At 32.5% G+C, this 19,031-nt stretch overlaps 1 protein-coding gene across 1 annotated transcript; it reads right to left on the reverse strand.

Annotated features, from left to right (window-relative positions):
• Window positions 1–8,303: 8,303 nt before the first annotated feature.
• LOC114713138 (serine/threonine-protein kinase tricorner-like) lies at window positions 8,304–17,933 on the reverse strand. The gene is made up of 11 exons (XM_028897727.1): window positions 17,397–17,933; window positions 15,974–16,148; window positions 14,444–14,527; window positions 14,041–14,282; window positions 13,701–13,944; window positions 12,675–12,754; window positions 11,022–11,106; window positions 9,716–9,847; window positions 9,519–9,632; window positions 8,926–8,973; window positions 8,304–8,396 (listed from the first exon to the last, which is right to left on the reverse strand). Exons 1-11 carry the CDS (start codon window positions 17,570–17,572, stop codon window positions 8,304–8,306), a joined length of 1,473 nt encoding a protein of 490 aa, XP_028753560.1. The 5' UTR covers window positions 17,573–17,933.
• Window positions 17,934–19,031: the final 1,098 nt, after the last annotated feature.

The following is a 19,031-nucleotide window of genomic DNA, read 5'->3' on the forward strand; positions in this document are numbered from 1 at the left end:
GTCATAACAATGTTCAATACGGTAATATACCTGGCAAAAGAGTTACATGTGATTATACGACCCTGTACTATAGCACACAAAAACATTATATACGCAATCCAACAATTCCTAGATTTCGGCATTATCCTCCTCCAATAGTAATTTTTCCCTCTATGCCAATATGAAACATGGTTTAGAGAAAAGCTTCTGAGAAATAGATTATAGAGAAAAATTTTATGAAAAAATGATTTTAATAAAAAGAAAGTGTTTAAATAGTTGTTATCAGAAGCACTTTTTATATGTGCAAATTATTAAAAAGAATATAAATTAATATGATAATTAAACAAAAGATAGATTTTATAATATATTTTAATTTGAAGGAATAAAATTGTTAATAATATTTTTTTACCAACATAATTAATAATATATAAGATAATATAATTAATAAATAATTAATATGTGTATATGTATTTATAAAATATAAAATTAAATATGTTTAGAAAAAAAATGACTTTTCTTTTTTCGCTAACAAAAAAATATTAATTTTCTTTAAAGTTTTGAACATAAAATCCCATAATATTTTTTCACAACTAGTTTTTGTAACAACATACTGCCTCCGATCTTAATATAATTAATTAGTTAATTATTACTACATGTATATATATTTATAAAATATAAGAGTAAAAATATTTTTGGAGAAGATGAATTATTTTATTGTAAGCAGAAAATTATTAATTTTCCGTGAAAATTATTAATTTGGGTGTTTTTGGTTAAAATATATTGTTGCTCCCATCTGACTTCTAATTATCACTCTAATGACTCAGCTTTCACTTCCCAGGAGGAACAATTTTTCACTTCTCACCAAACCATGGTTTCACCCTTCAAAACCATGGTTTCAGTTGTAATCAAGGTTTCAAAAAATTGAAGCTGTTTGGATGTTATCTTATCCAAACCATGGTTTTACCTTTCAAACCATGTGATGTCATCGAGAGTGTTTGGATAAAACCAAACCATGGTTTGAAAAATAGCTTCTGAAAAACAGATTTTTAGAAATAGATTTTGTAAAAAAATGATTTTGATAAAGTGAGAATGTTTGGATAGTTATTATCAGAAACATTTTTTATATGTACAAATTACTAAAAAGGGTATAAGTTAATATAATAATTACATCAAAGATAGATTTTATAATATATTTTAATTTGAAGGAATAAAATTGTTAATAATATATTTTTTACCAACATAATTAATAATATATAAGATAATATAATTAATAATTAATTAATATGTGTAAATGTATTTATAAAATATAAGATTAAATATGTTTATAAAAAATAATTTTTTCAACAAAAAAAATGTTATTTTATCTTAAAGATTTTAAACATGATATCTCATAATATTTTTTTCTTACAAAATTGAATAAACATACATAAAAATAATTTATTAATTATATAACTAATTAATAATTAAAAGTGTATATAAAGTATGAGATTAATAATCAAGTGTCATAACTATTGTGAGGTTGCAACTATATACAGCGTTTGAAATAAAAAGCAACGAGAAAGTGGAAGAAAATGAGAAAGAAAAGTAGAACGAGGAAAGAGAAAATGTAAAGTTTTGGATTTTTACTGAAGGGTATTTCTGGACACTTGTCATTAGCTGTATTCTGACAGTGTAATAATCATGCATACCCACCCATTCAATCGTTCAGAAGCGAAATTTTTTCACTTAAGATGAAACCATGGTTTTACCGGGTCAAACCATGATTTTCTGGTAAAACCATGATTTCGAAATTATCTGAGGTAGGGGTTCACGGGACGGGACGGGACAGGGTTTTAGTCTCGTCGTGTGGACCGGGACGGAACCGGGACGGGACGGGACGTCCCGTTCCCCTCCCCTTTTTTTTAAAAAAAATACTATAATTTTTTATATGAAATTTTTTTATGTTATAATGCTTATTTTTTGTTAGGCTTTTAAAGATAAAAACATTATAAAAAATATTATGTAGAAAGCTCAATTATATAGTATAAAAAAGGTGTAAAAACAATACTGTAAAAAAAAATACATAAAAGAAACACTATATAATGGCTTTATGAATTATTTTATTGAGGAAAGAGATATTGTTCAGATAATATTACAACTTAAGAGTTAAAAATCACTATAATAATAATTATTATTATTAATAAGTAAATTGAATAATCTAATAATAATTATTAATAAATAATTTTTTAAAAAAAAAATATCCCGGGACGGGACGGGACGGGACAACCCCGTCCCGCGTCCCGTCCCGTCCCGGTCACTGTCCCGTCCCGTCCTGTACTTGTCCCGTTCCGAATTTTTTTTTGTCCCGTCCCGAAATCACCGGAACCGGGACGGGACGACCGGGACGGGACAAATTGAACACCCCTAATCTGAGATGGTTGGATACATGGTTTGGACCTTAAAAGTGCTTTTTACATTGTTGCCAACACTGGCCAAATCATGATTTTCTGGTGAAACCATGATTTCAAAATTATGTGAGGTGTTTGGATATATTTTAATCCAAACCATGGTTTAGACCTTAAAAGTGCTTTTTACATTGTTGCCAAACACCCCCAAACAGGCTCTTATATTGCACAAAAAATCATGAATTTGAAGTTATTCTTAAATTTTAATTATACATTTTTAAAGTTTTTATAAATGCTTTTTTATTATTTCCTTGAAAATTTAGGTAACATATGTATCAAAGAATTCATTGTGACCAAGACAAATTAAAAAAAAATTACAAGTATATGTACATATTATACTCTCCTATTCTAAATGTAGCTGAAACTAAAAAATATTGATTAAATTAGTTATTTATAAAAAAAATATGTACTGGAATTTTGGTTTGGTGACTATGGGCACATGTTATGTCTATTAGCTCCTTTTTCAACCCATTGATTGTACAAATGAACGAGATGAAAAGTGAAGACAAAATTGAGAGAACAGGTATTTGAGAGGATTTGGGTTGAGTCAATGTTGAGGTTGTTGTGTGCAAAATGAGAATGAAAAAGTTGTTTTTGGGGGGAAAAAAAATTCTGCCATCTATTTAACAAAATAAAATTGCTTTTCTCCTTTTTTTTTCATTTTATCGGAACTATCTTTTTATTTGTAAAAGGTGTTGATAGCTGAAAGTTAAATAAGTTTTTTTTGGCTTTATTTAAGGCCACAGTTTGTGAAGATTCATCATAACCATCATGTCAGTTAGTGGCACTCTTTAGTCCACGAAGAGGGGAAAAAAGATAATATGCATATTGAGAAAGTAATTATTTAAAACAAATCAAAATATAGCAAGTATGAGTGATGATTTTGATATAATTAAAATGTGTTCATTAAATCTAAACCTTAGTAGTTTGATCTAGTTTGATCTAGATTAGTCAGAGTCTAATATAATTTCGAAATTGATTAGTGTTATAAGGGGGGAAAATAAAATGCATGTTTGAAAAGAAAATTAAGTTAAATTTCTTAGAAACAAAGAAAAAGCAGTGATGCTTTTTCAACTTCACAATTTGACTTGTGATGCAATACTTGGGATTTCTTGTAAGAAATTAAATCTCATTTCAAGTAAAATTATGTTGATTATGGTAATTTAATTCAGAGAGAATCCCAAAAAATATTTTTAGATTTTAAAAGTTTATATCAATCTTATTCATTACACTTTAATAACAATTAACAACATTTAAAAAGTAAATAACAGCAATATTTTGTAGTCATTTCTAATTTATGATTTTAAAAATTTAGAGATATTTTTTGGGGATTTTTATTTTAGTTAAAATTAATATTTAAGCTTAAAAGAAATTTTTTTTCCTTTGTAGTTACTAGTTTTTTTCATTTTGGTCCAAGAATTAATATTGCTATTTATCATACATTATTCACAAAATGATGAACAACTCAACTTATTTTGCCATACGAGGCTTATGAAACCCAAATATATTGGGTGTAATTTTTTATTGTACCTTTTTTTTGTTAAAAACAATGTATTCACGTAATTAAAGTAATGAATTTAGATCATACGAATTATATAGATACAAGAAAATTAATTAGTTAATTGAATTATTGCCTTTTGTTATCATAAGATTGTAAATGAGATACAAAGGAATCAGCTTAGACATTAAAAGGTAATTTTGACCCAATAAAGTTGGAAAGAAAATGAAACTATTATGAGCCTAAAAGCACAAATGCACCGGTTATCGTCCAAAAATTACACAAGCTATGTTTCAGTACTTATAACGATGTGAGAAGTTCAGGTATACGAATATTTTCTCACAAAATTATACACAATGAATTAAAAATTAATAGAGCCAGAATTAAATGGGTCATAGGTTTGGGCTAGCATATCCCGTCCTTTTAATTAAAGCACTTGGGCTTGTTGATTTTAGCCTTTAAAAACACCGTACATCATCATCATCATCTTTTTTATTATTTTTTCGCCCAAATAAAGATTGATAAGTTTTTTTTTGGGATAATTAATCCACAACTCCTTATAGTTTCAACTAATTTGAATCAGGTCTTTATGGTTTTTTCTTTTTATCAGGTCCTTATACTTTACTTGTTTTTAATTAGGTCCTTGTATTTATTTTTCTTTTTATCAAGTCCTTATAAGTTTATCTTATTTTTAATTAAGTCCCTGAATTTTTTATTCTTTATTTTATAAATTCTAATAGTACTATTATATAAACATAAAATAGTATATATTATTTAATATTAGTTTATAAACAATAATATTCTAAAGATATTGAATTATTATAATGATTTTATTTTTTTCAGCAAAAAAATTAATCGTTCTAAAAAATTTCTGAATTAATTAATTCTATTACTTTTTTATTACATAATTATTAATTTAATTTAATTATTAATATTTTATATTTCAGTATTAATCTATTTAATTAAGCTTATATTTAATTAATAAATAAAAATTAAAACTACATGGACCTGATTAAAAATTTAGTGAAATTATAAGGATTTAATTAAAAGAAAAATAAATAGAAGGATCTAATTAAAAAAAGGTAAAAGTATAAGGACCTGATAAAAAGAAAAAAAACTATAAGGACCTGATTCAAATTTGTTGAAACTATAAGGACTTACGAATTAATTAAACCCTTTTTTTTTTTGGGAATCTAAATGTTCAATAATTCCCATTTTAATCATACACACACACATATATAGATTTGTATGTCTACTTTGTTGCAATAGGATATCATGTCGTGTCTTTAGTCCATTGTTATGAAAGGGGGGGGAAAAAACTCCATATGGATTTTCTCTGCTAAGTTGATAGTTCACTGCAATGGTAAATTATCCGATTAAATTTAATGGTTTAAATTTTATAATTTGTAAAAATGCAAATTATTCAGTTAAAATTTGATATAAACAATTCAAGATTGCAAAAAATGTAATGAAGAAAAATATAGGGAAGAAAACTTAACTCTTACTTGTGAGGTATGAATTAGATGACATGATGCAAGCACAAACAACAAATCAAAATAGATGGTAAATTTTTTAGCAAATAAATAAAAACAATCGGTGAGTTGAGTCTGAAAATTCATCTACATTAGACTAAAAATTTACATACTCTAACCCTTAATTTGGATGGGAAAATGGAGAAAAAATATTAGAAGGAAAAACTCCCAAAATTCCTTTTTTTCCTTTTGGGGAAGGATTTTTCATTTAATAATCCCCTCTCTTCCTTCCATTTTTCCTTCCGTCCAAACCAACCCCAATGATAAGTAAATTCCTTTGTAAACAAAAAGTCATGAGTTTAATCTTGTTTAGGTCAAGGATGTCTGCCCTTCTTATTCAAACAAAAACACAAAGTGGCATTCAACACACGGGTATCATTTTCTAGTTGCATCAAGCATCATTAACAATAAATAAGATTAGAATGCTGTGGTGCCAGTAAGAAATAACAATATAACATCAAGGTGCTAAATATTATGTGCTAGGGAAAAAAATCCATTTGTCAAATACTACCTCTAATCTTAATATAAGAGCTTGTTTGACTTTTCAATTTGGTCTTGAGTATAAGACTTTAATCCACTTCGTCTTTCATATTTATTTATTTATTATCAAAGTAATCCTTGTAATGGTTGCACATGTTAAAGATTTCATCACATAGTGGTTCTAACTAATACACATGATTAGCAAAGGTATTTTAGGAAAAACAATACTTATTTATTACAAATAACTAGCTTAACTAATTCTATTAATTTACTCAAATTAGTCAACTAATTCTTATATTAAGGACCAGAGATATACTAAAGCTGAGGTTGCACTGTACCGGAAAGCTATGATTGAACGACAGGTGCAGAGCAGACTAAACATGGAAATTTGGCTGGAAGACAAGGCAGTGCCAGAAAAAGAGCAAACATTGACAAAAATGCTATGTTAACTGTACAGTGTTGTACAAAACAATCATGGCTTGATCATGAAATCTTTGGAAACAAAACGTGTTCCTTGTGGTCACTAAAATCAACATATGACGTGTTCCTTATGGTCATTAAAATCAACATATGACCTCTTGGTACCCTAAAGTTGCTACCATAAGGAGAATCAAAAGCTTCATACCACCACAAAGTTTTATCTAACAAAGTGGTCTCTGCACATCTTCAAAACATTCACTGTTACACAGACGTGTTGCAATTGCAATTTCTAGACACAATTCTGAAAGAAACCTGGGTTGCAACAAACAAGCATACCAAAAAAAAAAAAACAGAGGTGGTTCCCCCTGAAAAGTGGATCAGACAATTCTGAAGTACAATTCTTGCATAGTCAGAAAAGTGCAAGGAGAAGATGAAACTTCCAGTTGCACCACCAATTTTTTGTGGATTTTCAAGAGCTCATTGTGCAACTAGCTGTACATAATATGAAGATAAGAATTTCTCAGACATGCTTAAATCATAACTAGCTTGATTTACTATAGACTATGTATTTTGGTGCAGCTTCTAATCAAGCCAAACCTCAAGACACACCGATATGCCAACCAATCTCAGAACTAAATGACAAAGCTGGCTGGAAACTAAGCACCAAACAGGCCTACCCAACATCACCATAGAAGGTTCTGATATCCATTTGTTACATCAGAATTTCTATATATGGCAAGGAGTCCGGTCATGCTTCACCTTAAAGCTGCATTCCCTTAGGACGCGACTGTCTAAGAATCCTACCGGCTGGAGAATCCTGAAGAATAGTCTATTCCAGAATCACCTAGAAAGAAATGCATCTATCAGAACAATTTAACTTTGATATAATGCAAACTAAATGAGTACTAATAGAAGCCAGGCTCATTACTCTGTGGAGATTCAGTGACTGGTGGGATAGGTGATGACATGCTCCTCATCCCCTTATCTGTGACAGTTGAATGGAAATAATATAGTATTAATATCAATATTTGATACATATATTCAATATATATATAATAAAATTTATAACAAGCCGAATTATTCAGCAGCCACATACGGCTCATTCTCAGATTTTGTATAAATACACTGAAAAATGTTTCTAGTAATAACCCAATGACAAATTAATGATCATGTCTCTTCCTCTCCACAATAGCCAGTCAAAGTGATAAACCAAAGAAAATTAAAAATTATTACTTGGGTCTTAAAATATAAATGTTCTATCAATCAAATCTACAAAAGACGGCTGCCATTGCCAACTTACCATTATTTGACTCCAACATTTTTTTAAAACCCATCGATATAATCCTATTAAGAGTTCGTTTAACTATCAATTTAGTCCACAACATGACCACATAATTTTTTTTTTTTAAAAAAAATAGTCAACCTCTTCTAAGGACTGAATTAGCAGAACATGTTTCTTTCAGAGATTCGAGTAATATTTACTAAGATACCCAAATTAGCGAGAAAACGTCAATGTGATCACAAGTGGATGTTGATGCAGCTAATGCTGTTTTACACCTTGAGAAGGAAGGGGGGAGGGATTTTTTCAGAAAAGATAACTATTCATGATCTTTAACTTTTAACCACATATTGCTCCTGGTAAATTACAATCAGAGATTGAACAAGTGTTTGTATCTCAGACTAAAAGCATAATGAATCCCCATTCAGCCAAATTATCACCAGCATATAATATAAAATTTGGATCTGGCCGTATTATTTAACAACCATGAACAATGCGGCTTATTTCTCAAATTTTTTGCAATGCAAGGGGCCTGCCTATTTAGTTATCTAGAAAAGTGAAAAAAATGCCAAAAAGGTATAACTGCCCTTGTAAGACTTCAGCTGATAACAAAATGTCGAGAGATCTAGAGATAAGAAGGGAAAAGTATGATGGAATTTCTGGGGAATAAATCACGTACCCATAGTATGATGCATGCCTTTGACAGCATCAAAATTCTTATATGTATAACCAACAAAGCTAAGATCTTGAGGAGTCAATAGCATCTGCATACCAAAAAAAAAAAGTCCCAAGGTGTTTCCAAACACATTGTTACCATAAAGCTCAGCGAAAATGTGTCAAGGTAAAAATTATAAACGCCAGCAGGAAAGAAGAAAATATGATCAGATGCATTAATTTGTATCATAAGGACAGGCAGATTGCTAAGTTATTTCTCAAACCATCAATCTTAGAAAGTTCATTACCAGCAAGAATCAAACCAAAGACCCTTTTGGTTGATATAGCTCAATGTTACCAATTGAGCCAACCCACCTAGCACCAGCAAGAATTGAACTTTTTGTATTTGACTTCAAAAAAATATATAACTACTAAGTAATTATTCTTACACCCCATTCTGATGAGGGATTAGAAGCCTAAAGATCAGAAAATAGATTTAAGGACTCTAATGATGATACACACTAAGGCAGCTGAAACTTTCCATTTCAAAATGAATGACACAAAAGTAAACAAATGAAGTGAGTTACTAGATTGTTGCCTTACAGGTGCAATTAATTTTCAAGTAAATGGAATGGATACCTTTCTGATGGGACCAGATCCAATTCTAGTTGGTTTTGGTTGCTCAACCTATTAACACAATTACAATCATGTCATAAGAAGGTAATCACACCAGGTAAGAGAAACAGATATGAAAATTTATTCGCCCATAACAAACATAGCATCCAAAAGAAGGCACATTTACAAACAATCACTTCATCACAACGTTTTTTTAGAGAAATCCATTCTATTAGAGAATGGTTCTACTAAATGAGACTGGATCTAATCAGACAAACAAGTAATCATGCAAACAGACTCACATATGCATACAATTTGAAGGAGCTCAGACATTGTTCTATCTGCAATTAGTATTGGCTCAATGAAACAGCACGATATAATAACATCACAGGACAAAGTAATTATGCCCTTCTCTTTGATATTCAACAAGAAGTATTTGTTAGGAGTTACAGAAGTTGTGACATATTGCATCTGAATGAACGGAGTAAATACAAATCAGTGATTGGTCATGATGGCCAAGGGATGGACAACTGGCAGGACCAAGAAACAGAGTCAGAGAGATCATGGATGTAAACCCCATCGGGCATAGCAGCCAGAAAGAATTCATCATATCTAACCTCATCAAATTTCATAAAATTCTGTGTGTCAAGCTCTCCATTGACTTGTGGTTTGAATGCTGCTTCCATTTCGTAGAGTTTATCCCATACAACATCTTTGAACCAAGGATGTGCCTGGTCAATTAGTTGGCGATAATGTTAAGACAGGGAAAAGTGATGTAATTGTGAAGTTCTATAGTTAAACACATTTTACAAACTTTAATTTCATCTGCCCCTCTAGTTCCAAGTCTTCGGTCAGCATCACAGAGCAACCTACAAATTAGATTCATTGCCTCAGGTGTCAGCCTTGCCTCCTCTGGAAATTTTAAATGATGTTTCCAATGTACAATCTGCAGCCAATCATCACCAAGGCCACAGAAAGGAAGGTAATTTCAACCTCAACTTAAAGCCCCAAATCCAAACAAAAAGAGGTAAAATAATTGATAAATGCTAGCATCTACTCAAATTTTCATAAACTTTAGAAGGAAGATAATTAATACTCCTCTGATCCTATTTATAAGTCACTTCTAATATATTTCACATAGACCAAGAAAAACGTTAAACTTCTTTAACTTTCATTTAAAATCTAACAATTTTTCAACTTCATCCCTATTTAATATACATTACACCTCATATAAACAAAGTCAAACAATAATAAATGAAGGGTAAAATTGTACATTTATGCAAAAAAATTTCTCTTAGTGCTCTATAAATAGACCAAAAAATGTCTTCTCTCTCTGCCTTACAAATAGGACCCAGAGGAGTATAGGCTTTATTCCATTGTATTTAAAAAAAAAAAAAAAACCAACAGCAAATGAGACTAACAAGTAAGCCACAGGGTTGAGTAACCACATAATTGACATCAAAAGTGTATCATGAGAAATGGTTCAAAGTAACTAATCAAGCCCAAATAATTACTAGAGGGTTCAAGTTTTGAATTCATAAAACTCCATCTAAATGTTCTCATGCTAAATCCTTGACAAGGGAGTAAAAACTCTATATTACCTTGGATTTCCACAATTTCTCAGAGTTTGGTTCATTGTGTGGTATTTCATTTATGATGGGTGAAGAATCAAAATTTACGATTATAGAGCTTTCCATGAGCTTATGTAAAATATTTCTAGTTAAAGTAATATTTTCTGGATTAAAAAATTAGAAACCAGATATACGAAAAGCAGTAAAATTTATGGTGGTGAGAACAATTAAAACAATCTGTTATTTACTCACCTTTGTTTTTGAAACATCAATCTAAATAAATTAGCAGATCGAAATTGCCATTACGGCCACGTCCAACTTTTTTCCTTAAAAGGACTTATGAAGGATTGTTAACAGTCAAATTGTTTTCCAAATAACTGCTGTCTAGCCCTTACAAAAATTTATAATACAAGAGACTGGAATTCCCAATCATCATATTTTATTATCTAGGGGCTTCGGAAGTAGTGCTGAGACAAAAATATTTTGAGTTGTTCTAAAGAAGAGGGAAGGCGGATGAGGAACAGGAAAAATGAATAAAGAAATTAAAACCTTTCTACATGTTGTTACTGGATCATCAGAGTAAAACGGGGGATAACCAACAAGCATCTCATACATGATAGCACCAAGAGACCACCTGCAACCAGGCAGAATTGATATTAGCAACAAGCCTACAGTTCCACTTCAAGAAAGGAAACGTTGTTTTAAGCAAAAGCAGCATTTTCCCAGTAAGAGCAGCGAAACAGAAAAATAATCTCCACCAGATACTGGTTAAACACAGGAGTCTTTTAAAATCTTCAATTTTACTCTCTCTTTTTTCACATTTTTCCATATCATTCAAATGCTCTTGATGATTTCATTTCAGTTCAACTAATTTTTAAATTTCAAGACATCTAGTTCGTAAAGATCAACTGGGGAAAATATCCAGTCAGAATTATTATCTATTGAAATACTAGTATTTGACCACTTAACTTGCCAAGGCTCACTTCAATATCACTTGATGTTACTTCAGTCAAATGATCACAGCAGGACATAATGACTTCTGTTCTTCATCAAATATATAGATACCAAAAACAATCAAGTTCTTGTATTTGTCTCATAAACAATTTATGTTATGAGGGAGGAAATATTTATCCTCTTTGAACAGCCATCTTTCATTAGATTCTAATATTTCTTCCTTTTAAAATAAATTGCTAATATTTTGACCAAAAATAAATAAATAAATTGCGAATGAGAGTCACATTTCATGGTAGAAAACATCGGAGAACTGCAAGAATTACATTAATCATGTCAAGCTATCCAGCTTTGCATTTAAATTTGATCCTTTTCCTTAGGAAGATTCAATTGCAAAATCATTTAATACAAGAGACAAGGAATATCCGAGAGTGCTAAATTTTTAGTGCAGCTAAAACTGGACTTGGGTGAACTATCAAGTTTCATTTGGATAAACGTGAAAGGTTTTCAGGGCGCCCCAACCCTTTTCACAGATGCTTTTCTTTTCATGTAAAAAATGATTTTAAACATTTACTAAAAAATTATGATTCTTTTCTTGGGGGTGTTTGGGATGATCAAAAAGCACTTTTAAAAAGTGTTTTCACAAAAATCGAGATGAAACTTTTCTCACATACTTATTTGTGCACGTAAAATCACTTTTAAAATCATAATTTGGTTTCCTCCCAAACATCCTTAGTCATGGTCCCTATGGATAGGAGCATGCACATATAGAAAAGGTCACTACATTAAATCTTAAAATTAGCCTAGATATTCATTTTGCAGTATCTTTCAATTAAAATCTCACTAGAAAACATGCTTCAAAACGGTTCCTACATACAAATTTTGGCTGAAATATCGCAAGTCGCTTCATTTCACTGTGACAAATGTTATCTTGGGTATAAACACTTAGCAGATGGTATAGTATTTGGCGCATGATATTCAAAAACGAGATATTCTATTGACTTTATAATAATAAGCATATGCACAATTCACTAGCCCCGTTATACTTAAAAGTCTACATGACATCATTTGGAACCTAGAACTCTATGAATCTCATCCAAAGATGTTAAATAAGAAGTCGCTGAAAATTCATTATCTTTCTTCCTTGGGTGAAAACTGCAAATTTATTATCTGCTTTCACTTCAAAATGTGCTAACTTAATGATCAGATGCAGCTCAAATAAAAGAAACTAAAAGCAGAATATCAACGGACCAGTCACACTCCACACCATATCCCTTTTTAAGCAACACTTCAGGAGCAATATAGTCTGGAGTTCCAACTGTGGAAAATGCCTGTCATGAAATAAAGAAATGAGTAGGAGAAGGATATGTATGCAGGTATCTAAAGATAAGATCCGTTAAAATGATAAAATACAATTCACAACTGAAATTTCATGTGTTAATGCTACATTTGAGGCCTTAAATGATTATTTATGATGTGTATATTAATCATTATGGAGCTTCTCCTAATAGCTTAACCTTGGAAAATTGCCAGATCAGTATTAGGGATTTCATGATTGAGTGATCAATAGTTGAATACTTGTTTCCCTGCACTTCCATAAATTACTGATTATCTACCAACAAGATGTCCGCAATAGAACATTTTATTTGCCACTACCGGAAACAGGATTTAAACTCATACCATGTGGGTATGAGCCAAGTTCTCATAAACTCAACCAACCTTTGTAACCCATAAACTAAATTTCACTCTAGGGTATGGTGGGCCAACACTTCGCCTGACGCGTCAAACTCAAAGGCCTTACATGCGAGAAGGCATACTTGAAATATATATTAAAAATCACTAATAGCCCTTGCCCAATAGCTTAAGGTTTTTGGGTGAAATGATTCCAAAAGATTATTAGAAAATTAGAGATTAAAAGGTAAACAACTGAAAAGCATTAATCTCCTATTTGGTTAAGAATTGAGAATTTGAACCTTATGCCCAACATTTGGAAGTAAGACAAACATTGTAAAGCTTTGATTCATTTTCTGATCCATCAATCCCCAGTGATAAAGTATTTTCCATATTGTTTAAGAAAGACAACTGCGCAGCAAGCATGATGATGTATAAGATGGCACATATCAGATTGCGTGTTTACCTCCAACTTACAGATATCCTTTAATTTTTGTGAAAAATAAATTACATATTTCTTTTAGGCATTTTTAAGAGGAAATGAAATCAAATCTAAGCAGGCAAGCAACAAAATGTTATTTCTGAATGTAGTTATAAAGCAGTTACCAACTTCCTCCTATTTATTTGCCAGTGCTGAAGTTGTTCAAGGGGACTTTTCCAGCGCCGTCCACATTTAGAATTTGGTAAGGATTCATCAATGTCCATGGTATCACTCAAGTTCTCGTCATCTAAGACTTCGCCCTCATTTATTGATGATAAATTTGTGCAATCAAGTGGCTTGCAAAGACCAAAATCAGAGAGTTTCATATGACCATTTTTGTCCAAAAGAAGGTTGTCAGGTTTTATATCACTGCAGAAAGGAAAAAGGAAAAATTTACAGTGGTGAAATCAGGTTCCAAGAGAAAGACCATGCTACCCACATAATGATCCAGATATAATTACCAACCGATGAATGTAATGATGTCTATGAATAGATTCTATGGCTAAAACGCTTTGAGCGATGTAAAATCTAGCCACACTTTCAGTCAAGGTTTCTTCTCTAATCAGCAAAGTCATTAAATCACCACCCGGTAAATATTCCATTATCAGATATAAATAATCAGCATCCTGAAAGGAGTAATAGAGTTTCACAATGCAATGACTCGCAACTTCTGCTAATAAGTTCCGCTCAGCTCTGACATGTTCAACCTGTATTGCAAATGTAGCCAGCAAGATTACAAAAACAAACAATTTGCAGCATATGATGAAACTTAAACATAAGAGCTGAAAGAACTCTTCTTTTATGAGTGACATAATTTAAGAATGGAAAGAACGGGACTTCGTACAACTTAATTATAATGATAACTTACCTGCCCCCTACTGAGCATCTCAGACTTTCTCAACTTTTTCATGGCATAAATATTGCCTGATTTCTTCTCACGACAAAGTCTTACCTGTGTAATCGTATTTTAAAAGCATTGAATCAATCTCATGGTACAGTCATAGAAAAAAAAGTAAATGGCTTGTAAAATTCACAGCAGGATCTGAGGATCACGCGTGACCTGCATATTTAACCAACATACACTGAAGCAATAATAACTTAGAAGAAAAGAGAAAGAGATAGATTAAGAATGGTAAATATGGTAATGGGATGACACAGGATTAAGGAAGGAAGAAACTACAAGGAAAGGTATTTTCTGGTTCAAGCACAATCAGTAGTTAAACTAGGCCAAGATTCTTTAGAGGTAATTATAAACAGAAACCTGTTAAGAAATTTAGCGTCAATAATCTGTTATATCAGTTGAATGCATAGGGGTAAAACATTTAGAAATCTGAAGTATTGCTTAGAATGACTAGCTTTCATTTATCAACAGATCTTTTCAGCAACCACCAAACCATGACCTTATTCTAACAAGGTCTTCTGAGCTACAATGGAAACATAAATTCTCCCATATCAATCAAAAGTGAAGAGGAGGAGGTCCCCTCCTTCATGCTTTCAACTCTGATACTCTCTCCACTTAAGACTTCTTATCTGATAATAACAATTAAATTGCAGCATCAACATTTATCACTGTCCCGTTGATGATGCCTCTACAATTTCCAGCAAACAAGAAAACTTCAATCTTACAGATGATTATGTAATGAGAACCTTAAATACTTCCCATGCAGCTTGACCATCATTGGGCCAGACACCTTATGCACATTTAGGATGATGATGATAGCCACCAATGAAAGGAAACCTACAGATACCTAACATCCTGAATTTAGTAGCCGTATGCCTATGCTTTTGGCAAAAGAATATCCCCAGCATCACAGTTTCCACAGGACATCATCATCATGTTGCAACTATCAATTCAATGGCTTTCAGGTTTTCCAGACTAAATAATTTTCTGTTCTTAAAGAAGAATTTTCTTTTAATTGTGAAATTGCGCTGCAAGATCGGAATTCACTTGTCTTTGAGAATGTAGAGGGCAAATCGAGGCAAAATAAATGACCAATGGGCAACCATGTGCATAGTTGCCATGTACAAAAAACATGCTATTAGGAACGAACGGAAATTCTGATTTAGATTCATGGAAGTTAGTGAAACTTTGAAAGCAGATGTTCCTCTAGTTTTCCTCTTACAGTTTTTTCTTCCAATATTTTTTTCCCGTTGAAATCTTAGTTCATATCAGAAAAGTTTACTCCCGGCAAGCTCCGTTGTTTCAAAGATTAGCCGGGAAATTATTGGAAATAGTTAGTTTAACCAGAAGAACTGATTATTCTCCCATGTTAAAAATAAAATTGGGAATTGCGTCCCAGATTTCCAACAGACTTCAAAAAAATATGCTCTAATGGCACCAAAATTAAGGAACAAAAAGAGGCCACTAATGACTTAATCTCATTGAACACATTTGTACCTCTCCAAAGGCTCCCCTCCCAATAATATCAAGAAGGTTAAAATCACTGACACATATTTTGTGTCGTTTTAACCGTATATACTCAGTCTCCTTGCGCTCTAAATCTTTCAGTTGATGCATCTGTTCTTCTTCTGGTACATGAGAAGATGCTAACTTCTTTTCCAGCACTGAACGCCTGCAAATAATAAATTTATGTCAGGTAATATACTGAGATCAGCAAGAAAGAAAAAGATAGATAATAATCAATTAGAGTTCTATCATATCAAATATCAATAATATTCCATCATAATGAAATTCAAATTGTGAAGTGTCTAACGGAACTAAATTACTGAGGGGCCACAGAAAACATAACAAGTGCGCAAAGGAGACGGCCACACTGATGATGTATAGGCCTTTCAATACATGCATACGGTGCATAAAGGAAGGATTGTCCCATTCAAGTAGAAATATCGAAACCACCTTCCCCTCCTCCCCAGTAAGTTGAAAACTCATAGTACCAATCGATTTCTTCAAAAAAAAAAACGCAGTTGACATGAATTCATCTTCCACCTGCTTCGCTATTGATCAGAGGTGTGTGCTCATATATCCTCGAATAAATGGCCTTGGACCACAAATAAAATTTACTATGATTATCGACAACTTCTTTGCGCACGCATTGGAAGGACAGCATTTCTTCGTTTTTCAAAATTTTCCAGAATTTATGTATGGAGAAAAGTAAGAAAAATTTTTCAAATATTCATTATCAAGTCCTTTAACAAATTAACATGGAAAAGAACTTTTAAAAAAATTCAATGTGATGCTAAATTGATTCAGTAGTGATATTGTAATAAAATACTACTCCAAAGGGCCTTATGCTTAGAAAATGTTTAAATGGAAAACTGCAAAGAACTTTTAGATGCCTAGTAATCCAGATAATCTTCAAGTATTAACAAACATGATTAAGCATGCAGAGACCAAACCCAGACCTGATAATACACCGAGTATGAATAGCCAGAATATGAAGGGTCCATACCCCATAACCCGCATAAATTACAGAATTAACAGATTCGCAATTGGCATCAAGTCCAAGAATAAACATGTTTGACGAGGAAGACTTCCAAAACACCTCCAGAATAAATAAAGCATGAAAAGGAAAAGCCCCCCAAGTCCCAACGACACGCAAGAAAATGGGAGACAAAATCATAAGCGTAAAGAGGGAAGATTGTCAAAGGAGCTGCCTTTGGTGGTAGGAGAAAAGCATTGTTGTCAAGTTAGTTCTTCTCAACATATTTTGATCCTAAATAATAAGAATTAAATTAAATATATTTATTAAAAAAAAAAGTTGACGTTTTGAGATTCTCCAGCTTAATTTAAGATGCACGTCGCTCTAATTGGAGGATTCTGAATTGTCTCGTCAAATGAAAGGAGGGTACTACTGTATTACCTCTCTTTGCGATCTTGTATGAGCTTCATCTGGGCTTTGTAATGGTTTTCGATGAACTTCTTGGCGACAGCCACCCTCTCCATCGTTAAGCTCGAACCTGCCTCTCCTTCCTCTTCTCCCCCAACCATGGGTCCCACCTCCTCCTCCTCCTCCTTGTCCACCCGAACGTCTTCCATTTCCGAAGCCCTTCCCTGTACCAAACTTTCTTCAAAGATTCTTTTTCCTTTCCTCTCTCTCTCTCTCTCTCTCTCTCTCTCTCTCTCTCGCGATTTGGATAATTGAGACAATGAAGCCTCGAGACTCGGGACGAAGAAGACCTCTTACAAAGAAACGCTTACATGTCTGTCTTCCCACGAGTGTTCACTACTGATTAGCCCTTTCCGGAATCTCCGCAATGTCGGACATCTAAGATGTCGAGGTGGTAGACAACATCTTGGGATCACCATGCACCACCACTCATCAAGCCCTAATCCTACGGCCAACGGTTATCGACGACATTGTTGTTTCTCTAAATTTGCCACTCCAATTAACTATGATCCCAAGTCATTTCTAGCTTGAGCGAAAATTATGCCATTGATAGAACCTCTGAAGAAGACTCTGTGACGGTTCTCAAGTCAAAAAAAAAAAAAAAACAATGCCAATATAGCTCGACATGGCTGTACTATCCTGGCTTTTGATATTCTTTTTTAGAAAGAATGGAGCAAAACACAGCGGCCATCTACAAGTTTGTGGATTTTTAACCAGGCTTTATTTGGAAAACACCAAACAAAGATGATACATTCTCTGCATGTGAGAGAACTGTAGAAGCAGATTCACCGTTCATGCTTTCTTCTTCTTCTTCTTCTTTCTTCTCTGATTTTGAGGTTGATACGGCGAGTAAATCGGGTTCTCATTGCAAAACTCTTCACCCTCCTCATAAAATGTATGGTAAATAGTCATGTCATGGGTTCTCTCGTGGAATAAGTGGGAAAAGAAAAGAGTCGTACTTTCTGAGTCTGAGGTGAAGAGAAGAAGAAAGTTGTGGCCTTTCCTTTTTGCCCTTTTTCCCCACTTTTTCAGGTAGGCAGACATATGGAATCTTCATGTTTGAATTTCTACCGGGGAGGCGAAACATGGAATCTTCAGGTATTCTCTGCTCCAGCAAAGTGATGATGAGGAACAGGATTTAGTGAAACTTATAACATTTAACCCAATAATGACTTTAATAAGGACATATTAGAGGCAATTTGTTAAAGTTTATTGTCATTTTTGTTTATTTTGTGTTTTGGGGACTACATAAGACAGGCTAAACACTCTAGGAAGATCAAACCTTCATATTTTTGCAATTTTGCCGGGACAGTACATGGCAAAAATAGTAAAATACTATATGTAAATGGTAAGTACAAAAGCCAAAACCATGTTGATAATAGTAATATATAAAGTGTTGATGTTGACTTTGACTTGGAGAGGACAAGAGTTCAAGAATTATTAAACAATGTGGGACACTGCACCTGACACGGAAACAAAAGGAAAAATGTGGCACTAAGCTTATGTTAGAAGTTTGTTTTTGGTCAAAAGGCTTATGTGAGAAGTTAGAAGTGAAGACCAAAAAAAGAAAAAGAATAGAAAAGTCAACACAAAAGGTAGCCATTTATA

The sequence above is a fragment of the Neltuma alba genome, unplaced genomic scaffold (assembly GCF_004799145.2).
Source record: "Neltuma alba isolate B1F8T4 unplaced genomic scaffold, ASM479914v2 tig00011419_pilon, whole genome shotgun sequence".
NCBI classification, from domain to species: Eukaryota; Viridiplantae; Streptophyta; class Magnoliopsida; order Fabales; family Fabaceae; genus Neltuma; species Neltuma alba.

Excerpts from the sequence above, each read along its gene's own strand:
- LOC114713138 (XM_028897727.1), bottom strand. The coding sequence starts at position 17,572 with ATGGAAGACGTTCGGGTGGACAAGGAGGAGGAGGAGGAGGTGGGACCC. Across the intron at positions 14,283-14,443 it reads AGATGCTCAGTAGGGGGCAG|GTTGAACATGTCAGAGCTGA; the intron begins GTAAGTTATCAT and ends TTTGCAATACAG. Across the intron at positions 8,974-9,518 it reads ATTTTATGAAATTTGATGAG|GTTGAGCAACCAAAACCAAC; the intron begins GTTAGATATGAT and ends TTGTGTTAATAG.